General features: G+C 36.2%; 1 protein-coding gene across 2 annotated transcripts; it reads right to left on the reverse strand.

Annotated features, from left to right (window-relative positions):
- Positions 1 to 512: 512 nt before the first annotated feature.
- LOC148864407 (uncharacterized) lies at positions 513 to 10,566 on the reverse strand. Of its 2 annotated transcripts, XM_088978803.1 has the most exons (5): positions 10,375 to 10,566; positions 10,236 to 10,282; positions 10,015 to 10,121; positions 1,341 to 1,375; positions 513 to 746 (listed from the first exon to the last, which is right to left on the reverse strand). In XM_088978803.1, the coding sequence occupies exons 2-5, from the start codon at positions 10,236 to 10,238 to the stop codon at positions 679 to 681; spliced, it is 213 nt and encodes a 70-aa protein (XP_088834929.1). In that variant the 5' UTR covers positions 10,239 to 10,282; positions 10,375 to 10,566; the 3' UTR covers positions 513 to 678. The 2 variants fall into 2 exon arrangements, with proteins under 2 accessions (XP_088834929.1, XP_088834930.1); XM_088978804.1 differs by having other exon boundaries at positions 10,236 to 10,524.
- Between the last annotated feature and the right edge of the window lie 6,034 nt (positions 10,567 to 16,600).

Here is a 16,600-nt window from a genome sequence, read left to right on the forward strand (position 1 = left end):
CCATTCTTGCTTATTCCAATTCACATTCCCATTCCCATTCCTGTCTAAACCAGACTATAGGGATAGACCATTCCCATTCTAATTCCGGCTGTGAATCAAACGGACCCTCTATGCTTAAGGCCCCGCTTGGTTTACAGGAATAGGGGTCTGGAATCGGAATTGGAATGGATTTCAATTGTTTGGTCGGGATGGAATCAAAACCCCATTCCCGTTCTTGCTGAAATGGCATTCCCCCATTTGAGGGAATGGCCATTCTTCCCTGCCCCTCCCTTAGGAATGAAATCTCACTCCTGCTGATTCCAATTCCAATTCCAATTCCAATTCCCATTCCTGTCTCAACCAAACAGATTATGGGAATAGGCCACTCCGATTCTGATTCCAAAAGATTTTGATTTTGATTCCAATTCCGATTCCGATTCCAACTGTGAACCAAACGAACCCTAAGTATTTTCCCCAATATTGTATCACTAGCTGCAAAAGACAACTATAATGCAGACTTTTTTCATGGGTTCTTTTTGGATTTGCAAGAGCATGAATCATTATTAAGCAAATATTTGCCAAGAGCATTTGTAACGAGTACTCAAATATTAGCATTTTACATCAGAACACTGGACGCATCAGAGCGAAATGGGTAAGGTAGCTGCTTCTACTCAAGTATACAACCAGGACCCTCAATGTTCAGGAAAATATTATTGACACACCCATCGCGAAGCAGCCCACAGCTACCCAAGGACTCAGACGCTCACCTGTATAGATACACCAAAAACATCAATTAATTTATAATATTCACAAAATAAGCAGCTTATAACTCTCAAACTTGAATTAGAAACCACCGTAGAAATGCGAAGATCAAAGAGACAACAGAAAGGACGAAGTTTTATTTCAGAATAAAAAGACCCAAGAGGTGCATCTATCTAATTAGTTTCCATGGGCATGGAGGATCACAAAACAGGGTAACTGGGTGAGCTGGTGAAGTTATGGCTATTGTTTAGTTCTTGAGCAAACGTGCATTTCATATTAATCTGAGAAATGAAAAGGACTTTTGCCTGCCTGTTGGTAGGGAGCTCTTGAATAAACACGATGCTCTTAAAATAAGAATTGAAATATCTCTTAGGTAAAGTTGCTGAAGTGATTAGATCCCATACTATAAAACAAAGCATCTATTAAAAAATTCATTATAAGAATTGAAATATCTCTTAGGTAAAGTTGCTGAAGTGATTAGATCCCATACTATAAAACAAAGCATCTATTAAAAAATTCATTATATCCCCCTAGCAAGTAACAAATTATGATGACTAACACGACTACAATACAGAAAATGTAATGGTGAAGCAACTTACCTATTCTAGCTGCCTTCCAGAAGAAACCTCGAAACCTGCCAGTTTCACACTTGATCAAATTTAGAACTTAAGAGAACTTGGATACATCATCATCATATAACCAAACAATACGCCAAAGAAAATTATTAGGTATCTTATGGACATTAATATATCACAAGAAGCATCACCATGCACCATTGATGATTAAACTTCTTGTCAAAATAAAAAGGGATAAATTGAGTGCACTCCACCTCAGTATTCTGAATTTAGCTGCAGAGCTACAACAATTCAAAATTATAAACACCTCAACCTATAACACCCATACCTGCCCGTGAATTGGCATAAATTCCGAGCTGGCACCTACCCCAACTGTATGGTGGAGCTAAGATTTGTTGGAGTGGACTGAACAGTAAAAACCCCAAATAAAAACTGTTCTATTTAGTTATCTGAATCAATAACAAATAATTTCAGAAATGACCATCAAGAAAGGCTGATGCAACAGAAGTTAGAATTGGTTAGTCTCTAGCTTATAAAGCATGTATTATGCCCCACAACATCCCCTATACTATAATGTAAGAGGTGTTAGTCAGAATGTATTGAGTGGCTCCTAAAGGCTCCAAGTTTTTCAATCTTACTCTAGATTTTATCAGAAAATAACTTAAAATTAATTTGCAAGATAAAATTAAAAGAAGGAAAAGCCTTTTGAGAATTGGTTTCGCATCAAAATCCCCAGACTATGAAAACCAAAACAAGCCTTTGAGCTGCAAGCCTCATAAACAACTAAATATTCTTCTTCTCTAATCTACTAATGACTTATACAAGGAATGACATCGCCAAACCTCAACCAGCAATATAAAAGAATAAGAATGGGAAGGAAAGGAATCTTGATTCTGTTGATAAAGATGGAAAACTCAGAAGGTTGAATCAAATACATTCATAATGCTTTGTTCTTCAAAAGTATTGTCCTTAAAATTCATGCTTGAAAAAATTCACACCAGAAAAGGATAAAGCATTATTTCCGTTTAACCATTATCATCCTAAAGAAGCTTCCAAACCATAAGTTCTGAGGACCTGGTAGACTGATGCCATCAATTTTCCACTGCATAAACTACCTGAATCTTTTTTCTTTTTCTTTTTTTTTTTTAGTTTCTTTTGAAGGGCTACAACAACAGGGGGAAGCCCATCCCCCAAGGGAAGATGGATACAAAAGAGAGAAAGGCTCACCCTAAACAAGAAGGACAAACCAGAAAAGAGCTGACTGCCAACAAATTCCTATGGAAGGTCATTCATCTATATTGTCCACATGCAGATACAGATATCAATAACAATCATACAGATAAAAACATAGATACAGGAATAGAAGGCGACACAAACATTTATGAAAATGTAGGTAGAGTTGTAAAGTGGGCTGTGCCAGGCTTGAGTTTTGAGGCCCACAGACCAGCATGGTACCGCCCATATCTATAACTATATCTATCAATTTTTATTTTCAATTTTATACTAGTTTATTCCAAATTTATTGTAATTTTTTTTCAATTTCATATATAAACAATTGTGTACATCAAAATTCATGTAGAATAAAATTTTAAGATTTTTTAGCTATCTTGTTAATTTATTTTAACTTTTCATTATTTTTATCAATTTTTCTAAAAACATTTGTGCCACCCATGGCCCAGCAATTACACCTCTAAATGTAGGACATGTGTTTGTATCCATTTCCTGGAATATAACTTTTACCCCTTTCATTTGTGGCATTTTTTTACAAAACAAATTATTATTATGTTTCATTTTCTGAGTTTTTTTTCAAATGTTACTGTCTTTTTCCCTTTTTCTTTCTGATTGTTAACAATCAACTTTATTGACTTATATAAACAATGTACAGTCTGAAAGTGCGAAACACCCCCTATAAAAGGAGAAAGCGATTCTTGATATAGTTGAAGACAACATGGAGTTCACAGCCACAGTAGTGAAGACAAAGGTAGGGTTGGTGGATTTTGATGCAGTAAATCTTCGGTTGGTGTTGCAACTAGTAGGGGCAAGGTTAGATTCAATCAGATACCTAATCAAGGTGTTTTCTAAAGGTTTAAGTTTGCAGGTGTGGATCACTACCTCCATTGAAGCTCAGTGGTGGAAGGAAGGAGTGGGAAGAAGAAGATGATAACATGGCAACCCTTCTGCCATTTGGTGGACAAGGAGAGAGGGTGCAGAGAAAATATAAAGTCACAAAAGGAAATTACAGGGTCAGTGAAGGAAAAAGGCATTGGGCAGAGGCCTTTTAAGAATTTCGGTTCTGAATTGGACAATGTGAATTGAAGGACCATGTTTACTTCTTATGCTAAGGTGGCATGGAACTCAAAAAGTCAGCGTCTAAAAGCAAATTTAAAATGGGTGGATGGCATTGGGGAGAAGGAAAAGACTTTCTGTAGGTGGTTTAGGTGAAGCAACTTCAAAAAGGAAATACAAGTTCGTTCTGGGTCACATGTTGACTTTTACAACTACATGATGTTGAAGGCAAATTTTCTAGGAGGGAGAAAATTTGCAAGGGGTTACCTCACTCATGTGAATACAGAATAATGTGAAGCTCTATCTTCGTCTTCCTCTGGAAGGGAAAGAAATCTGGGTTTGTCTCTCCAGGGGATGAGTAATAGTTTGAATAAATTGAAGTGGTGGTTAAGGATCAATGTTTCAAGGAGGAGAAAAAGAATGTTACTTAAAAATCAGCTCAACAGGAATTATTTAAGAGACCAAAAAGAGGAGCTTAAAGGTGGGAATGGCTTGTAACGAGATTTGTTTGAGAGCATGATCCCACTAATTTAAGGTCAGGGAGGAGTCACTGATAACTTATCACCTCTTATTCTAATCTCTTCTCCTTTCTATGAATAAATTTTATTTTTTATTTATTACCAGAAATAATAATAATTGGGTAGCCTTGCTACAAACCCCTATTTACAACTTTTCAAAATTTTGAATTCACACTACAGCCTTCCCCCTTGGGAAGCCACCTCCAAAGGGATGGCTTTTTCCCATTTTTTAATTACTCTTTGAACTTTGTATTTATGCACTGCTAATGAAAGTGATAAGGACTAGTGTGATGGATAGGCTGAAGCTCCTTATAATGAAAAAATCTTAACATATAGCCTTGCACATCTGAACCATATCCTTCTATCCTTTAGACAGTAGACAAAAAAAATCCCTCTTAATATATCATTTTTTTATGGATAAAAAATCATTTTATTATTAATCAATGGAAGCCATGCAATGAGGAGAAATTAGAAAGAAAAGAAATAAAAATGTTTTCTTCTCAGACCAACACCTCTGTCTTCCTTTTAGATATTCCCATAAAAAAAGAAACATTACATTACCCCCAAATGAACAAGATATTCACAGGTAAAGCCAGAAAATTTGCTTCTCTGATGTGGTGAGAGAACTGCCATGAAACTTAAGTTTTCTGTCCTTCTAGCAGTATCAACTCCAATTTGTCCTGGGAAAGCATAGACAATATCACCATTCAACTTCTGAAGACTACACCTATCCTTGAGTTACCTGGGTTACCTGGAGAACAGCCATCCAAATTTAACTTTATAACACCTTCGGTGGTGGAGACCAACTTTGCACTTAGTTCTGTCTTCCTTTTTTCTTATGAATTGGATGTCTTCCTGTTGAGGAATTTGAAATTTCTTGCCACGATCTAAAGATGTCATTAACTGAATAATCAGCAAACTTTTCCCTTGATAACACCCATTGAGCTACCCTCAAGCAAATCCTCTTTATCAAGACTTGAACTTCTCCTCTTGAAACACTCTTGCATTCCCCCCCCCCCCGCCCCGACCAAAGAATTGCAGCTCTTGTGCACCTCTAATAATACCTTTCTTTTCTTAGTTGATGATGAGAAGAAAGTATTAAAAAACATAGGCTAAATATCCACATTTAACTGCTACCGAATGCCAAATAAAGATAAGAAATCCCAAACTTAGAGACAAAGGAGCAAGAAATGACGAGGTGGAAAGTAGTCTCCTAATGTAGGACAAAGTAAGGTGTCTTACAAATCTTGGATCTGGTAGTGGGCTTTGTGAGGCAAAGGAAGCTTTGAGAGATCAAGGATGAAGGGTAGGGATAAAGAAGCAAGTAGGCAACTTGCTGTCCTCCAAAAAATGAATAAGATATTAAAAAGAAAGAAAAGACTCTTGCTGTCAGCAAAGAGATATATTACTTCGAAGAAGAAATAGGAGAGAGGAGGAAGAGGCAAAAAATAAACTAGCAGCAACCAGAATTCAATAAAGCAAACTTTATTTCATCAAATCACTTCAATAAGACTTTACTGATCCTACTTAAACTAACTTGATGTAAAGAAACAAGAAATTATCATGAATGATAATTATGTGATTGCTTTAAATAGAAGTCCAAAATTATCATGAAAAGTAACTTGGGTTCAACTATGACACTGGAAAAACTTGTAACCAATCAACTGGTATCATAAAAGTGGTACCAATCAGGTGGAATGGGAATATACTAAAAGACCTGAGAAATCAATTTAAAAAAAGCCCCAGCTTGCCAAAAAGATAAAATCTGGGCACCATTAAAAGCCCTTTGTTCTTTTTTTTTTAGCAAGCCCTTTGTTCTTGACTGATGCTACATCATTATAATTATTGTCAAAAATCCAGTTGTTCCTTTCCTTCCAAAGAGCCCACAGGATAGCAGCTGGAAAAATCCTCCAAAGCAGCTTGCCCCTTGGTTCAAACCAGGAAGGCAATTTATGAGGGTGCATGGGAATTCCAGATTACAGCCCAAGGGAAGTCTCCATCCTCACCAAACACAAGGTTGTTGTAGGACTGAGAAGAGAACTTACCAGAGGTCTCCCAAGACCAGATTCTTTCATCATCAAACTGTGGTTTGGGCTTGAAACCATGAATGTGACTTAGTAGCTCAGTTAGTGGACCAATTTCCCAATCATTGAGATCTCTTCTGAAAGTAGGGCCCCAAATTATCTCACCATTCATTGATTCAAAGTAGTCTTCAACCACAGCATCTTTATCCTGTGTGATATCAAAGAGAGGGGAACTTCTCACTCAAAGCAAGGTCCCCACACCATTTGTCAAACCAGAACTTGATGTGATTACCCTTGCCAACCTTGCATCTCATCCCCTTCAAGAAGTCAGGAAGAATAGAGACAATATTACTCAACAGGGCACATCCCCTTGGGAGTAGGCCAGAACCTGAGTCCCACCACAGATTTGTGAGCCCATACTTATCCACAATGATTCTTTTCCAGAGGCTGCTCCTCTCTTTTGCTGAGTCTCCAACACCATTTGCCAAGAAGGGCCTTGTTGACAGTTTTAATATTTCCAATGGCTATACCACCAGCTCTCCTTGATTCGCACACTGTTTTCCAGTTCACCAAATTACATCTCAAGTTGTTTCTCCATCCAGCCCATAAAAAGACTCACAATTTCTTCTCTAAGAGCTTAGCAACACTGGCAGGGATATGAAATAATGCCAGGTAATAAATTGGAAGTGAAGACAAGACACTCCTAATCAGAGTAAGTTTACCACCTTTTGATAGGTATTTAGACTTCCACATCGACAGTTTCCTGTCAAATCTATCAATAACCAGATCCCAAATCCTCCTGGTGCTGCTTTTGGCTCCAAGGTGCAAGCCAAGGTAGGTGGTGGACACGTTCCCAGTTTTGCAGCCCAAAATACTAGCTAGTTGGGGGTCAGAAATTTCCTCTGTCTTCATTAATTCACTCTTAGAAAGGTTGATTTTGAGGCCTGAAACAGCTTTGAACCATCTAAGAATGAAGCCCAAAAAAATCAGCTGATCAGTTGAGGAATTACAAAAGAAGATGGTGTTATCAGTGAATTGAAGCAGGGAGATCTGTTCGCTGTTCTCTCCAACTTTAAACCCATGAATGAGTCCACTAGCCATTGCCCTACAGGAATACTTAAAACCCTACTTTTAAGATACCTACAACTAGAAAATAAATTTTAAGAAATCAAAAATATCAATATCCCTAACACCCAAAAATTCTGAAATTGGTCAAGAAATTGGAAAACTGATTTTTTTAATCAGTAACAAATGCTTCTTTTTGGTCAACCATGAACATTACAGGTCTGTCAGGTCATAATCTTTATATGATACACTTCCTAACAAAAAAGGCTCTAACTTTGGAAATAAGAGGACCCTGTCAAATAGCTTGTACTGAAAAATACATCTGGAGATGGTACTTTAGGATCAGCAGTCCAAACTCTTTTGTTCCAACCAAGGGAAGGAAAAACTCCCTTTATAGTCTAAGGTAGTGATTGGAATCATGGTGCTAAATTCCTGTTTTGACTCCACATAAGTGCCACATAGGTAATTTGATTTTCATATGAAAAGAATATTTGGTTGGGCATGATTCAACTTCAAATGGCAATACCACTTTTACATTAGGTTATGTGCATGGTGGTGTGGAGGAGAATATTAAAAAAAAAAGACATTTCTAGCATTTGGGGCCTTTTCAACTTGTCCTATGCGACACCTAAAGACACCTATATATTTAAAACTATAGAAACTATTGTGCAGTATGTTTTGTGCCAAAACATCTCCCTTTCCTGATTTTCAATGTAATGATTTAAGTTAAAATGTTGAGGTTTAAAACACAATGGTATCAAAGACCCACTATAATATTAATAGTATTTTGTAATATAGACTCCCTATGGAAACAAAAGTCCCGAGAAAAAGAGGAACCAAATCAAGAGACACAAGAAGCAATAGAGGAAAATTTAAATTGTGAAAGCATAAAGATTGGGAAAGTGAGAAGCAAGACATAAATAATCCCACCAAAGGTCCTCTCATAATATAATATTGAAACCATTCAAAGATCACACCTTGTGAACTTAAAGAAAAGCAACTGAACCAAGAAGATGGCTTTCCGAGGAGAAATTATTCTAGCAAATTTATTTAGACCTACATCCCAATCATTACTGAAGGTACCATGCATGCTTTTAATAACATATCCTCTTCCAATGGAAATATTCACTACCACTTCCCTAACAATGCAGAATTTTTATCACTCAAATATCTAATTCCTAACCCCAACTTCCTTACTAAGAACCTAAGACAATTTGTTTTCCAATTAACCAAATGATTTCTTTTCCACCCCCAGTTCCCATAGAAAATCTAATAATTCTCTCTACCTTCTTTACTAGTCAAATTGGAGCCTTGAAAACAAAGAAATAAGTAAACTGGAAGATTAACATTGATTTTATTAATGTAATATCCCTCCAAAGATATGTAAATCTTTTTCCAAGCAAAGAGTTTCTTGGCATATCTATCCACCACCAAACTCCAAAAACCTAGATCTTAGATTACCTCCGAAAGGAAAACCATGAGAAGACATTGAAAGTAAGGATGCCTTAAATCCTAGGACTTTCAGCTAACCTTTCTAATTCTTCTACATCCACATTAATGATTAATCACTGCTAAACCTCTTACCTAAAATAGTTTTCAATCCCATATATCATTTCAAAAAGCTTGATTGATATTTGGATTAAAAATGGCTCCCATCTCTTGAAGTCAAATTGGACTGAGGTTACATTCAGATACCATATATCATTAATAAAACAAACTGTAAATAGCATAAATATTACATATTAATGATAAAGCGAACTAGAAATGGCTTTAATATATGTCATTAATAAAATGGGTTAATAATATCTTCCAGAGACTTGCATCTATGATCCTTCAGTAAAAATAAAAAAAAGGAACACTTAAAAACAAGTTCTCTAATAAATATATATAATTCTTATACAGATATATGAAAAAACATAGTGATATGGATTGGACCTTCTCTTTAAATAAAACAGATTGGCAAAACAGGATTCATGTAGCCGACCTCATATAGTTGGGATAAGGCATGGATGATGATGATGATGGATTGGATCTTATGTTCTTAACTGGATTGAATTGGGACTAATCCACAGTTGCTCTGATTATAAGTGAATCTGATATTTCATATTTGAGATTCACATCTAGCTTAGTCAAATTAGTTTTGAATTTGGATTCAGATGATCAAATACCAATGTCAGCTCTACAGATACATTCTAAACCTGGGAGGTGACAGTTAACTAATTTGGTACAACCTGTTTCTAAAACATTAAGAATTTCAGCAGGCATTAGATTGCCTAAGGAGTAACTATCAAAGTAAAGAATCAATTTATCCTCTGGATGGGACCAAATCTTCACTATGTCAATGTGTAAAGGGGAATGACCACATAATCTCCTATAGGGATCAAACAAGTAGGGTATTCCAAAAACCCCAACTGAAGGGTGAACATAGTTGATGAATTATATAGTTCCACATTTTCAGTAAACAGCAGTTACTTCCTTGCCTCTGATGTGTAAATGGTTTTTTCCTGAATTTTTTATAACTTCAGTAAACTCTCAACTTAAATTCCATGCTAAATATTAGCACCTCTGCAAATGGTTCTTTTCCATCCCACGGTTGGTCGTATTTGGGTTATTAGTAATAACAAACACGAGTCATAGATTATTCTAAAAAACACAACACCGATTGACTACAAAGGACCTGATCTCCTAGCCTCTGTTAAAATCTTAGAACTCAAAAGATTTTCAGAGAACACTTGTATTAGCAACCAAATATGTATACCATTCACCAAGCGCAGTAAAACAATATATATAATAGAAGAACATTACCCAGTTTTCTGTTCGAGGATAGCTGGGAACTGCATCTTCACGTAAGTGCAAGTGCAGATTACTAGCAGCACTACCGACAGAAATGAATGGAAATTGAAGAGCGCAGACTGCAAAATCCAGCAGAAATAAAAGCCTCAAATCCTATTATGGCAGAATTTTATAGAACCCAAAAGAAGTTTTTGAAAAAAAAAAAAGTTTCCTTCTTCTAAGATCTCCCTTACCATATTTGAGATCCTTCTTCAAGTGGCTGATTTTTCTTGCCTTGGATCTGCGGTGATTACGCAGGAGACTTAAGAAGAGAAAGGAAGAGGCCCATGATCCTACTGAGAAGAAGTTTGAAACTAGGGTTTATAAGAGTACCTTTTCTTGTATCCTTTCCCGGAATACCTTCAGGACGAAAGACCGTGAGAGGAGAGAAAAAAAGAGTGGAGAGCTCGGAGCTCCCAAGACTGCAAAAGAAACAGACGCTTGGCAGGTGACAAATGGCTTGTAGCTAAATTGCAGATGCGTAATAATAAACTTGAAACAAGGATATTTTCGTGAAATAGAAATAGAAGCAGGTGACTAATGGCTTGTCGCTAAATTACATGTAATTCATGTAAATTAGATAGAAAAATAAGGTCAGTTTGGTAATTCGGTCTCATTTATCCCATTATATAATATATTGGGTAAATTAGATGTAGGCAACGGTTAAGGTATACTCCCCGTTGTATATGGTACCAGTATCCATGATTATGGATACGTTAAGATTAGATCATAAGTCATCCATATTAGTATGATATGCTTTTATATTGGGTCATATTAGACCATACATACTGATACAGAGGTGTATCTTTTTTTAATTTGACAAAATTGTATATTGAGTACTTTTGAATTGTTTTTCATCTTTAATATAAGTTAAAAATAGTATTATGAAAAATGAAATAAATAATTTAAGATTTAATTTTAAAAAAAATTAATAAAATCTAAATATTATAAAAAATAATATATTTCATCTACCTTAGATGATTTATATATTTTATTTTACACATAATTATATGTTTAAAATGAAAACATTGTTATTATTTGAAAAAATAGTTATTATATAAAAATACTAAATAAATAAAATTTCCCAACAAAATTAATGGAAAATAGAAAATTATAATTATAAAAACTGAAATGAATAATTTAAAATTTAATTTTCCCAAAATATTTAATAAAAACTGAAAATTAAATATAATTTATTTTATCTATCTTGAATGATTTATTTGTTTTATTTTACAATTATGTGTAAAATAAAAATATTATATGTTAAAAATGAAAACATATTTACCGTTTAAAAAATAGTTGTTATTTAAATAAAATACTAAATTAATAAATAATCTAAGAACTTAATAAAATTTGAAAATTATAGTTATAAAATTGAAAGAATGATAATTATTGTACAATGTTAGAATGTTCTTGAGTCCCGGTATTGTTTATTGTAATATTTCTCTTCATATAACCTATTGAAGTATACATTTCTCATGTCTTTATATCTTATTCATAGATAATTCAACTTTTGGTTTAGTATTATTAATGTATTTATGTGATTTGTATGCATTTCACTAGCGTATTTAAGTGTTTCTATATCTATTGTTTGTATCCATTATACCTTTCTTTTTTTATAAAATAAGAAGCAACCGAGCTATCATTAAGTAACTGAGAACTATACAGATACTTGTAGTTGTGCCTTACAGCCACATAAACGAACGTGTGTGTAGTTTGATTATCTAGTTTATTTCTATACATAAAAGAGGATTGAGTTATATTAGATAGAAGACATCTAATTCTCGGCCAGTGAAGCCTCTCGATCCAGTACTTTGCCTTCATGCCTTCATGGTGGCATTTAAAAAATCTATTGGCTGTAGGGAATAAGAAAATATTAGTAATTTGGTTGCACCTAAGCTCATGGTTGCTTCCAAACCTGCAACTAAGGTTGCACTTCAGCATCATAGATGTTGACGGCCCAGCAAGGTTGTCCTTGTGTGGAGAGGATTCCTTTTGAGAGACTTTGGAGGATGTTCTTGTTTTATCATCATATGAACCATCAACCATCATATGAACTATCCAGCTTTGAGTAGATGAACTAGCAATTATTGCAGAAGTTTGCTCACAGTATTGCTGCTGCTTGAAAGTATGAGATCTATTTATAACATCAGCTGGGCTATGCCAGTAATTTTGAAAGATGGCTTTATTATGGGCATCCCATAGTAAGTAGAAAATTATGCATTCTCTTTCCCAAAATTCCTGAACTAGGTGCTTTGGGAGATGCCTTCTTAGTGTTTGGAACCAGTTCAACATGAACTCATGTATCATTTGGTGGGACCCATATTTATCAGTAATCCCCAATTGAGCCTCACACCAGATAGCTCTTGCAAAAAGACAGAGGACAAAGAGGTGCATCATTGATTCTACAGTTTGCTTACAAAATATACAGAGCAAGTCTTCGTCTCTCAACCATCTTGAACATTTGTTTTTTGTAAGGAGCCCATCCCAAATGAGCTTCCAAGTTAATAGTGCGCATCGGTATGGTATTTTCAACTTCGACCATTTAAATTTAAAGCAAGACTCAGAAGATGAAGGATCTGCAACTTTGAAGGTTCTGTAAGCTGATTTGATAATGTATACACTACTGTTGTTCCTCTTCCAGATTAGAAGATTTTCGTCTAAGTTTGGGTTTGGGGTGATCTGTAGTATCTTGTTAAGAGTTGTGGGGTCAACTAATGTTTGGAGTAATTCAGTGTTCCAATTTGCGCCAGACATCAAGTCTGCAACTGTAAATTTACTGTATTGAGTTTAAGCAGTAGGAGCCAATTGGGTAGTACCACAAGGCAAGGAAGGAACCCAGACATCAAGATTGTCTAGGTTTTTTTTGCTGTAAATAGACTCATGTTTGGAAAATACTTCTCTTTAATGACTTTACACCAAATGGAATTTTGAGAGATCAACAGTCTAAACTTGTTTTCTGGAAAGAGCTTGATTCATGAATTTCCAATTCTTAAAGCCTAAACCCCCATCTGCTTTTGGGAGACACAATTTCCTCCAGGAAGTCTCTAGATAGTTTATCAATCTTTGCATGGAATTTTTGGGGAACATTGTAGTCATCATAGAGAAAACTGGGATGGCTTGTATAATTGACGGTACTAGTGTTGTTCTTCCCGCTTGTGAAAGAAGCCTAGAACTCCGAGCATCTATCCTCCCTTGAACTTTTCTAGAATTTCTTGTGGGGCTAGGTACTTGGAATTCTGTATGTGAATTTTTGCTCCCAAGTATTTCAGACCATTCATGTTAGTGGCTTTTATCTTGAAGATATGTGAAAGTATTCTCTGGTGTTGCCTAGGAACTGAACGGCTGAACCAAATGGATGATTTGGAGAAATTTATTTGTTGGCCTGACAAATATTAAAAAACTTGGAATATTTGGGTCAGCTCCTTTATTTGACTTTTCTCTGCTTTATAGAAAATGATGCAATCATTAACAAACATCAAGTGAGTAATAGGAGTGCCATCTTTACAAATCCTAACCCCTTCAAGCCTTCCATTGAGAGGAGCTTTTGTTAACAAGCCGGAGAGAACTTCCATGCCTTTAATGAATAGGTAAGGTGAGAGAGGATCACATTGGCGCAGGCCTCACTTGAGTTTGAAGTGTTCAAAAACTTCCCCTCCAATTTTGATTAAGTGGGAGTGGACATGCATTGATGGATCAAGTTGCACCACTTGTCCGGAAATCCCATCTTTTAAGTACTTCTCTTGTTAACTCCCATCCCATTCTATCGAACGCCTTGGACATATCTAATTCGAGAGCCATGTAACCCTTGCCCCTCTTTTGAGTGTTCATCAAGTGAGTGATTTCCTGTACTAATAGAATATTGTCAGTGACTTGTCTGTTCTTCAGAAATCTAGATTGATGGGGAGAGATGAGACATTGTAGAATGGGTTGCATTTTGGATACCATCCATTTGGATATTATTTTGTATAGCACATTCGTTAAGCTAATGGGCCTAAAATCTGATGGGTTCTCTGCTATGTTACTTTCGGGAATGAAGATGAAGCTTGTGTTATTGAGTTCCTTGAGGAGATGTTCTGTGTTGAAAAAATGGGTGGTGAGATGAAAGATATCTTGACTAGTGACTCCCCAGTATTTTTTATAGAAAAAAGTTGTGAACCCATAAGGTCCTGGTGCCTTGTGGTGCCTTGTGGTGCCTTGTGGGGATGCATTTACTGCACCACTTGGCATATTTCATCCATGCTTGGGGTTTGCAGAAGCTCTTCTTTTTGTTCCCTTGTAAGTTGGGGTAGGTCAATCTCACATAAAGCAGAGGGACTAAAGAATTCATTCACTCCCCCGATTTTTAGCATATGGGCTTTGAAAATCTTAGAGATTTCATTTTTACTTGTAATCCAGTTCCCCTCTTCATTTTTCAGCCAAGTAATGTCATTCTTGGTGTTTTTCTTTTTGGAAACTTGGTGAAAAAAGATTGTGTTTTTATCCCCTTCTTTTAACCATAATTCTAGATTTTAGCCTCCAAAGTTGCTCTTCCTTAAGCAACCAATAATTATATTGGTTCTTCAAACTCCTGAGCCGATGGCTATCCCTTTGATCTATGTAAGACTGCTGGAGTTGAGTGATTTCTTCTATTAGCCTCTTCAAGTGTTTTTGTATGGAGCCAAAAGTTTTGAGGTTCCAACTTTTTAAAGTTTTCTTGCATTCTTTCATCTTTATTTTAATTTGATGAAAAGCGGATCCATGAGTCGAGATATTCCAGGAGTCCAAAATGATTTTATGATAGTCTTCATGGTTAGCCCATATGGGGAGAAAATGAAACTAGGATCTCCTCTTGTCCATTTTGTGTTGTAGGTTATGTTTGATTGGGCCACGATCCGACAACAAAATGGGTAGATGGTGGACTATGGAGTCGGGGTACATATCCAGCCAAGTTTGTGTTAACAAAACTCCATCAAGTCTTTCCAAAACATTAAAAAGACCATGTTGGCCATTTGTCCATGTGAAAGTTGTGCTTGTATGCTCTGATTTTATTAACCAAAATTGATTGATGAAATTAGACACATGTCTTGAGAGTTTTGGCCTTTGTCTTCTGAAGTTTTGGTGGTCCTCTGTCTTGTATATGTCATTCATATCACCTATTAGAACCCAAGGTAGCTGGATTGGCTCAAGAAGTTTTGATAGAGAGGCCCAAGTTCTTTGTCTATATTGTCCTTAAGGGTGACAATAATAAAAAATGATTTGCCATCGTTTTCCTTGGGGAAGGTTTTCCACTTTAAGTCGAATGAAATTAGTCTCAATATAGGACCACTATGGATATGGTGTTGTGCCAGCAACAAAGTGGGCCACCTGAGAGACCTTTGGTTTTGTTATTGACATAGTGAGAAAAATGAAGTTTTTTGGCAAGGGACTTAGATTGGGCTGTGTTCATCTTTGTTTCACACAGGAACAGTAAATCCGGTTTCTCTTGTTTACATAGTTGATACAAAGATCTTATTTTATTGGGGTGGTTTGCTCCCCTTATATTCCAAGAGAGAATCATATTAGCTATGTGAGAGAAACAAAGACTAATATGGTATTGGAGGGAATGTAAATATTAACAATATTAACAATTAAAAGAAGGAAAAAGATTATATGGAATACCTGAGTGCATTGAGGTAACGGGAGTTGGTCCAAAGATATCCAAGAAGAAAACTGGTTTTGTTCTAGACTTGGGTTCACATGCCGAGCATCTATATGTGCGAGTGGGTTATCCATTAACACATGGTTTGGACTTTTGTAGCTGAACCATGGATTAGTAAGGAGAAAACCTGAGCCCAACTTGTGAGAGTTTTGTCCTTGTTCTCCTTGAATGAGGTAGTGGAGTGTAGGCCTGTTTATGGGCCTTGAACCTATAATTCCTCTGGAAAATATTTGAAAATTTTCCCATTCTCAATTGTGATAAGATTTCTTTTGCTTTCGTCCAATATTCGATTGAAAGGCCTTCCACGTTTGCGCTTCCCAGCGAGATTATCTAAGATACCTATGTGACTATTGGTGGTTATGTAGTACATGTATCGGTTATCATCACTTGCTAAGTTTGTGATCCAGGGTTCTTTCTGTTTTCCTGCATGTTCGCTATGTAGCGAGGGGTTTTGGAGTTTGTTTGTTGTTGCATGAAGGGCACGTGCAAACGGGGTGGCAACCATTTGCTTCATTCTGACCATAGATACCTACTTGTCGGCCACGTGCATGTAACGTTCTACTATGACCTGCATTTTGGTTGGGTGCCTTCGTGTGACGAGTCGACTCAGATTGGACTGAGTTGTGTAGAACGGTCTGGCTGTCGATATCCACTGGGGATGGATCTGTTTGAGTTTCAATGCATCTTTGTTTGCTTGCACTGTGCTCATCTTCACTGTCCTCGTCGAAGCTAAGATCACTATGACGAATTTTGTAGGGTGTTGAAGCAATCTTGTGGGGATGATAGACTAGTAACTTGAGAGGCTTCTCCGACCTGAATTCAGCTTTCAACCACTCACTCACTCGGATGGTCGATAGTCCAATCCTCTAGGAACTTATT

The sequence above is a fragment of the Nelumbo lutea genome, chromosome 3 (assembly GCF_056320005.1).
Source record: "Nelumbo lutea isolate HS-2025 chromosome 3, American lotus-T2T, whole genome shotgun sequence".
Lineage (NCBI taxonomy): Eukaryota > Viridiplantae > Streptophyta > Magnoliopsida > Proteales > Nelumbonaceae > Nelumbo > Nelumbo lutea.